This window comes from Carica papaya, chromosome 5 (genome assembly GCF_054855325.1).
Source record: "Carica papaya isolate Zhongbai chromosome 5, ASM5485532v1, whole genome shotgun sequence".
Classification (NCBI taxonomy): Eukaryota; Viridiplantae; Streptophyta; class Magnoliopsida; order Brassicales; family Caricaceae; genus Carica; species Carica papaya.
The window spans coordinates 36,476,478-36,485,013 of NC_142313.1; the positions used below are offsets into that span (position 1 = coordinate 36,476,478).

The window sequence follows — 8,536 nt, forward strand, 5'->3', positions numbered from 1 at the left end:
TTGTAGTCTCTTCTGTGTAATCAGAAATGATGTCAATATGATAGTCCTTAACTCACTAGCAGAAGTTCAGCTGAAAAAGTATTGGCAACACAATTTAACTATTCCTCTTTTTTTATTACAATGTTTGAACATGAATAATAGACCAACCATTAAGCTGAAACAAACTCAACAAGAAAGCATTTCATTGACCTCAAGCTCAATAACGAGTGACAGAGTATAATACAAATATTATCATAACTGTCCCTTCTATTTTACCTGCTTCAATTGTCTTACCTTTTCAAACTCTGCAAGGGCATAATTCTTTTCCACTTCCCAAGCAAGTTGTGACATACTATTAAATGAGGACTTTGCACTCTTTTCATCTGTCACTTCCCGGGGAAAAGAAATCCGGACATCAAAAGTACCCTTAGGAGGAGAATAAATACGCAAGTCAAAGCCTAGCCGATCAACCCATATCATCTTTGCTTCTGATACCTGCCATGTAAATGAAATCCAATGGAAAGCATAAGGTGAACAGATTTAGAATTCCAGCTTAGCTTGGCAAATACTCAATAGCACAAGTAACATGAGTGTATTACTTCTGCTATGCAACATCGCATTTCAGGTTTTTTTTTTTGAAATGACATTTCAGGTAAAAGTTAACCTCTTATCATGATTGTCAAGAATAACGTCATTGTTTTCTTCTACAAGTACAAGAATTTAGCATTTTTAGAACCAATTAATTCCAAATTTAGGAAGGCAGCCAATCGCTTATCATGATTGTGGACTAATGTACTTAAGATGTTTGAGTGTTATTGGATTTTGCCACCAACTGTTGAATGATTCCTCTGTATGTTTATTGAAGGGGATGGAATCAAAAAAGCAGCTTGGAAATGGATTATCTTTGCATGTCTTCGGAGCATTTGGCTGGCGCATAATTTGATCATTTTTAACAAAAGAAATCGCTTGTATTACGAGCTGTGGGAGAGATCAACTTTCTTGGCCACCTTATGGGCTAAAGGGCACACTCATTTTCCTAACATCTCTATTACTGACCTCCACCATCAATGGGATATTTTCATACCTGATATGTAGCCTTTCTGCTGAAGTCTATTAAGGCTATTATTAACTGTTGATTTGCAGCCAAGCAAGACTGGAGTTTTTTGGCATTATGTTTAGATTGAGGGATAAGGAGAAAAAGGAAAGGAAAGGATATGATGCTCACCATCCTTTCCCTCATTTTGATAGAAAGAGAACTTTTTTTTTTGTGAGATAAAAGTGTGATATGCATTGATTAGAGCGCTAAGGGAGTACCAGCCATGGACAAAAGAAAAAATTTATAGATCAATCAATATATCTACAATGGAACCAAGATCCTCCAAAGTTGTGACCTAAGATAATAGAAAGATAACTATTAATAGGGAAAAAGGAGAACGCAAATTATTTAAAACTTTTGAGGAGAGATTCTATTTTATCCTTATTACTTAACTTGTTATTCTATGAATAAAGGATATGATTATTTCCTTAGAACAAATAATTTCCTTTTCTTTATAAAGTTAAATCAGATAATAAGTTGCAAAATCCTTTCCTCTTCTTTACTTTTTATATTATTTTTATCAAAAAAAAAAAAAGAAACACTTAAGCTTTCACCTCCTTTAAAAACCAATGTTTTCCTTTCCCTTCCTCTATTCTTTAACTAACTTTTAATGTTGTGGTTATATGGAGTATTGGACGGCTTATAGGATGATTTGCAAAGCTATATTTCTTGGAAATCATGCAAGAACATCAATAGTTTTAATGGTCATTAATTTGGTTTTGACTAAGTAGTCTAGTTTTATAAAAGAAACTAGTAAAACTATTCCCTAAACCATATAAAAAAAAAAAAATCAAAACAAAAACAAAATATATATATCGAACTCATTTCGTTTAAGCAACTAGGAATTTGAAACCTCATTGATTTCCTCATGAAAATATGTTGTTCCCAAAGTCTGCTGATCAGTTATCCAGTTGAATCATAACTTTCCTACTGTATTTGAGCAGCAAAAGACATTCAAATATCTCCTTCTGAAGAACATTAACTTTTTTCCAAGCAAAACAGTTTCATATCTTCTATGGAAAGCAAACTGGAATAAGCATCATATTAGAAATTCAAAACCAAGGAGAAGGGGTGAGACTATATCAACCTGGAAATTCAAATCAACGTATACATTGCAGAAACGATGGATATCCTCCATGTTATTGGCATTTATCTCATTGACTATCTTTTCTGCACAGACTCGAAGTGGATCAGGGTTTGCATTTCTATAATCTGATGAACTAACCCACACTCCCTCCTGAAACAATTTACAGACCAATTATTTTCGAAGAAAAGCATCAGATTATTTGGACATGTATAAATAATCTTGTATTTCCAAACTTATACCCATATGACATGCTACAAAAGGTTAATCAGCATGCTAAAGAGCATAGAGAGAAGACCAGACATTACATGCCAAGCATAAAACAAATTCATTCACCTCCTTGAAGTCTTCCATTTGAAGTACTCGATCCACAGAAACGATATACATACTATCTTCATTCACCTCTTCTTCGAACTTCTTCTTCCATATTGAATTGAGCCACTGGAAAGAGATGAAATTGCACCATCCAAAGAACTTTCAAAACCAGTGTTCAAATCTTCCTAAAAAGAGGAAGTAAACGCATTATGTTGGTCCTAAAAGCAGACAATTTGGTATGCTTAATTTATAGGATCCAGTACCATACCAGCAAAACAATGATTTTTCTCAGCTTTAACCCCCCAAAACTAGTGATGGTGGTTTTTCTCCAGTCAATAATCTGGAAAGAAATTTTGGGAATCCAGGGAACTTTTACAGTTCAGGTCAGAAGGAGGATTAATATTTATTAGAAAAAATACCCATCTATTTGAAAAAAAAAATTATCAATAAACAGCAGTTCCTCAAATAAAACTACAAAATCATCAAATTTACAAATAATTAATCATGTGCTGCCTGAGGTCCAATTTGGTCATATAATTTTGAAGGGTACAGATTATAACATAAATAACCATGGAGTTGACCTAGTTAGAAATTTGAACGACTGGGAGATTGATGAATTTACAAGACTACTACAAGTTCTTCCTGATGTGCTTTTGGAGAACCACATAGATAAGGCTACTTGGAAGTTCAAGAAAGATGACATCTCTATAGTGAAATCCTTCTACGAATATTTGACAACTAGTCGGGATGACAGCTTGAATCACCCGGTGTACCAGATTTGGCAAGTGAAGGCGCCGCCAAAAATTACTTCTTTTGCTTGGGAAACGAGTCGGGAGAGCATTCTCACTATTGACAAGCCAATGAGAAAGGATCATACTATAGTCAATTGTTGCTATCTGAGTATGGAGACAGCTGAATCATACAATCATCTTCTCCTTTGGTGCCCGATGACTTATAGTCTTTGGCATATGGTGTACAGTTTATTGTGTATCAATTGGGTGATGGGGGGTTCGGTAAAAAATGAGATTTAGGTTTGGGGCGGGGTAGGGATAAGATCAAAAATTGTTACATTGATTCCTTTAACTATTTTTTGGGTGGTACAGAAAGAGAAGAACAATAAAGCATTCAACGGTTGTATGATGGATATTGGCAAAATTAGAGATAGGTGGTTACAAACTTTTGGGTCTCTAATTTTGGGTCATGATGTATATGAGTGAGATGATTTTGGGCAGGTATTATATGTACTAATGGACATGTAAATATTTTTGTATAGGGGCGGCACCCCTTTTGGTGTCATATACGTAATATACATTTTTTCTTTTTTTTAAATGAAAAGTAGAAGAGTAGTATTAGTATGAGCACCAGAGGTGCAAAGGAACATATAAAATTATTTACAGCTTAGTCCTCCATTCTAGTAATCTTCCTATAAATCTCAAAATAAACCGAAGGATGAACCGTAAGAATATATCTAAAAAAGTTCCATAATCTACCATCAGATTGTGGGAATGACATGATATGAGCCAAGAGGTCCAATAAGGAAAACATGTGCAGAGCCTCCCTATCAAACAAGCTACAAGGGAAGTGGAGATTCCATGATATCCCTTCCTCGGTGTGAGTCAAAAATTAAGAAATTGGGGCTTGGTTTCTAGAGGAAATGTTGTAAAACTAGGAAATTGGGTGGTCAATGGTTGGTTATCTAACAATAGATCCTCCTAGAATCTCAACGCAAATTCCCTTCAACTTGAAAGCGTTTATGGGGAAAAATAGGGTAGGCTTGTGAGCTTGCTTTCCGAGTGCTGTGTGAGATACACACCTTCGAGCCCATTCTAGTGTGTGGACTGTCTAAGAACTGTTTAAAAAGTATAGATTACCATCTAGTATGTGAAGTCCAGGTAATTGCTCAGTTGGTAATAGAAAGAAATCAACCAACGCTTTGAGATACAAGATTATTACTAATATAAGTTTTAATGAATCATCACACGCAATTAATTGACTTTGTAGTTAGAATGAAAAATTGGATCACATTTGGAGAGAAAAAAAGTTCTTGAACAACAAATGTAGAAGAAGTATCTTCCTTCGCATTATCATCATTATGGCACACACTACAGTGTCTTATGAGCCTTTTAGCAATGGTGGATGAAGTGGACGAAGTTGTTGGTGGAGCCTTTTAGCAATACAAGAGCGATGCTAATGGATCATGATACACTTTTTTTTTTTTTAAATAAACTAATGGATCATGATACACTAGGCTTTGGCACTAACTAAAGCAAGAAGGAAGCTTGAATAGATTTGTTTGATCTTTTCCAACCTTGCAATGGTGCCTTGATAATGTCTTACTTAAACAAATAACCTAAAATCTATTGTTTTCATTCAAATTCACCAGGAAAATAAGAGATTCCTAAAATTTACCAAAAGAAAATTATTTATTAAAGTATGACATAGAATATTGCACAAGTTTAATGGCTAATTTTACAACTCATGAAGCTTACATATTTATCGTGTCCTTATTCTAATCCTAAAAGAACAATAATTTTAACAAAAGACTAATTAATTTAATTTTTAACTAAATACGAAAATAAATCATAACTAATCTAGAGTATAATCACAAATAATTAGGAATATAATTAAAAATAAACTAAACTATAAATTTATTTAGGAATATAAATCTAAAATGAATATTAATACTTTAAGTAATAATAGCAATAGTATTTCCATAATTCTTCTCTGTATCATTGCATGTCCAAAAATTGTTAAGGATCTTGGCATTTGGAATCTCTATTTTATAAATACGTCTTTTTTGGGGGGAATGACATGTGTAGGGCCGGAAGCTTTTAGGTACATGATTGATTGCTTAAAAAACATGTAATTTTTTATATATGGCTTGCACCCCCCTAGGTGCTTTGTTAATAGATTTACACTTTTTATTTCAAAAAAAATAAATACATCATTTTTAACTAAATAATTATGTCAGTTTCCTCTGGAACCCAACTCTTTGTAACACAGTATTCTTGAGAGTAAGTTTTGTCGAAACCAAAATGGGTAGGATATTCAAAGATTATCAAATACATGTCTAGAAGGCTATTTCTAGACTTTATGCTTCTTTCTAACCCTACTAGATTGAGAGAGAGTGGTGGTTCTCGATATCTTTTTCAGGACCTTTAACTTGATAATGCCCCTAGCTTCTCGGTTCTCTCGCCTTAGGTTGCCCTATAATCACCCCTCTCCCATCTCCTCGTTTTTGGACCAATCTAATTGTTACAATTCATGGGCATCTAATATGGTCTCTCTAATCCAACTTCTAGAGTCTAGAGCCTTTTCCGATCTCCCTAACTACAGAATATGGGGTTTAGATTCCTCTCTTATTGATGGGTTTTTTCTTAGAAGTTATACCTTGGTGACTCATATCAGCCTCTTATTGATCTTTCAGTAGAATCTTATGGAAGGTCCCTCTCCCAGCAAGGTTGAAGTTCTTAATAGATTTCTATTCTAGACAAACTTAATACTAATAGTATTCCTCAAGCTTGCAGACAAAATCATGCTTTCTTTCTAGGGATTTTTGTGTTGTGTTTTAGAGCTACTAAGTCTCACAATCATCTTTTCTCCATTATGATGTGGCTTTATACTTTTCTTTTTTTTGAAATAAAAGGTGAAAGTATTGTTATTCACAAAGGTATTAAGGGAGTACCACCCAATTACATAGAAATTACATATCAATTAGATGGTCGATGGCGCACCCCAAATCTTCCCAATATAATATTTCATGACCAAATAAAATGAAACCAAAAGTATGTAACCATCTATCTTTGATGTTTACAAAATCCGTTTCAATACCTTCAAAAACTTTAGCATTCCTTTCTTTCCACACAACCCAAAAAATGGTAAGTGAAATAAAAAAATAAATGTTTTTTCTTCTTACAAAAACCTGTCCATGCCCACAATTCTTTACAAAAGTTACCGGCCATTACACGACTCACCCCCATCATCCCGAAAACCGACATCCATAAATTGTGTAACTGGACAAAATAATAAAATGTGGTCACATGTTTCCTCATCAACCTTGCATAAGTAACATTGGTTAACAAGAAAGTTGCCCCGCCTCTTTAACATATCAATGGTCAAAATACTTCCTCTTGAGACTTCCCAAGCAAAGAAAGCCATCCTAGGGGGAGCTGTAATTTTCCAGATTTGTTTAAATGGGGCTTTATACTTTTCTTGTCTCTGGGGTTCCCTTATTACAATCAAAGGTTTTCCCTCTTCTGCTCTTTTAGGTACGAGAATGAAGGAGATTAGAATTCTTTGGTTTGGTTTTTTTTTTTCCAGGATGAGCCAGAATTTTCCCACATAAGCTATCTTTCTTGACTTCTCTATGGGTTAAAGCACATGATTTCTTATAAGGATTGATCTTTATTTGTAGTGGATGGATATTAGGTAGCTATTATCTCACAACAATTAGTTGCTTTCCTCACTTTTCTTTTCTTTTCTTTTTTCTTTTTCTTTCTGATCTTTCTTGATGACACATAATCCTCTCTATTTCTATTCTTTTCTACCCCCCTATAATGTACTTTCTCTATTAAAAAAAGTGCTAGTGAAGACAATCATTGATATGTAGTTAGTTTTATAGCTCCAGCTATATTCTTGAGCCAAATCAAAAACTTGCAATGCTAACATAAAATAAATTTAAAAGGGAAGAATTCATAGAAAAAGACTTTACCTTTAAAACCATCCTGTCTTGTGGTTTATCAAGGCTCCCTTGTACTGTACACTGAGGCGTCCTTAATCCACACTGTTGTAACTGATTTAAAAGCAAATCAAGTTTATGAACAAACATCCTCATTTCCTGACTCTCTAAATAATATATCTAGTGAAAAAATTAAGTTGGAAGCCAATTCGGCGTGCGTTCAGAAATCAGAACAGTTGCAAAAGCATTAGTATTTCAAAACTAAAAAAGGCCCTGTTTCAAATTGCATCTAAAAGCATGCACGAAACACGTGCATACATGTAAAGACTGTCAAATACTCATGCAGTTAACTGCAGCTGAACACGAAAAAGCTTCTTGCTTCAGATATATTTTCACCTGAACATGAAGACTAGACCTCCTGTCTGCAGAGAAGTGACCATTCAAGCATAAAACCGGAGTCCCATCTGAGTCCACAGCAAATCGAACACCAGTACCATGGGGCCAGCCATCATGGGTCAAGGTGGATAGTGTGGCAACAGAAGATAACTCCATTATGGTCCTGGAAATCTCAGCTGGAAACGGCTTGTCATTTGAAGCTGCCAAAGGGGTTGGCTCAGATAATGCTGAAAGCGAGCATTTCAAGGAAATTTGGGCAAATGGGTATTGTTTCGGAGCAGGTCGGCAAAAGTGTTTTGACAAAGAGAGCGGGGGAAGAAAATGGGTAATGAGAGATTGGGTCTGGAGTTGCATTTTCTGTCTGGGGAGAGAGATTTGTGCTGTCTTGCGATCGTGAGATTGTTTTCAGTTAACTCCAGCAAGGATTTTGTAGGGAAGAAGGATAGAAAGAAGTGTAATCATCTGAGAATGAGAAAACAGGATGGTTTTATTTCGTGGGTCAAAAGGAAATTCTACCTGTTTTGAGCGGAAGGCAAAGTGCAAGCAGCCAGAAGCAGATAGCGATGACTAGCAAGCAGATGACATCCAAAACGCGGCTTACAATTGCGTTTAATATATAAAATGTATTTAAATAGGTACAGTCAATTATCTACGAAAGAAATAATTTAAAAAATTATCTAAAAAGGAAAAAGAAAATAGGCCTGGTCACTTAGTACTTCCCTAATATTTGGAAAGTTGTTGTTTAAAATAATTCAAGGCTTTTAGTAGATTTTTCTAAAGTAAAGTATGTTTAAAGAGTTATTAAACTCCTTGCATTTCATTAGAGTTGCGGCCATATTTTTTGTTTTAAAACAATTGGTATAATTCATAAAAATATTTTATCAGTAAATAATATTTCAGTAGTAATATTTTAACAAAAAAAATATAATAATAATGCATATTGTTCGTAAAATATATAAATTCAAAAAAAAAAATAGTTTTAACCTTA

At 34.3% G+C, this 8,536-nt stretch overlaps 1 protein-coding gene across 3 annotated transcripts; it reads right to left on the minus strand.

Annotated features, from left to right (window-relative positions):
- Positions 1 to 81: 81 nt before the first annotated feature.
- Positions 82 to 8,136, minus strand: PGR7 (proton gradient regulation 7). Of its 3 annotated transcripts, XM_088220593.1 has the most exons (6): positions 7,549 to 8,136; positions 7,186 to 7,266; positions 2,743 to 2,814; positions 2,496 to 2,600; positions 2,163 to 2,312; positions 82 to 474 (listed from the first exon to the last, which is right to left on the minus strand). In XM_088220593.1, the coding sequence occupies exons 1-6, from the start codon at positions 7,900 to 7,902 to the stop codon at positions 247 to 249; spliced, it is 990 nt and encodes a 329-aa protein (XP_088076719.1). In that variant the 5' UTR covers positions 7,903 to 8,136; the 3' UTR covers positions 82 to 246. The 3 variants fall into 3 exon arrangements, with proteins under 3 accessions (XP_088076719.1, XP_088076720.1, XP_088076722.1); XM_088220594.1 differs by lacking the exon at positions 2,743 to 2,814 and having other exon boundaries at positions 156 to 474; positions 7,549 to 8,134; XM_088220596.1 differs by lacking the exons at positions 2,496 to 2,600; positions 2,743 to 2,814 and having other exon boundaries at positions 156 to 474; positions 7,549 to 8,135.
- Positions 8,137 to 8,536: the final 400 nt, after the last annotated feature.

Coding starts and splice junctions, on each gene's coding strand:
- PGR7 (XM_088220593.1), bottom strand. CDS start 7,902: ATGCAACTCCAGACCCAATCTCTCATTACCCATTTTCTTCCCCCGCTC. Junction 2,815..7,185: donor AAGACAGGATGGTTTTAAAG/GTAAAGTCTTTT, acceptor ATTTCTTTCCAG/ATTATTGACTGGAGAAAAAC. Junction 2,601..2,742: donor GAAAAATCATTGTTTTGCTG/GTATGGTACTGG, acceptor ATCTCTTTCCAG/TGGCTCAATTCAATATGGAA.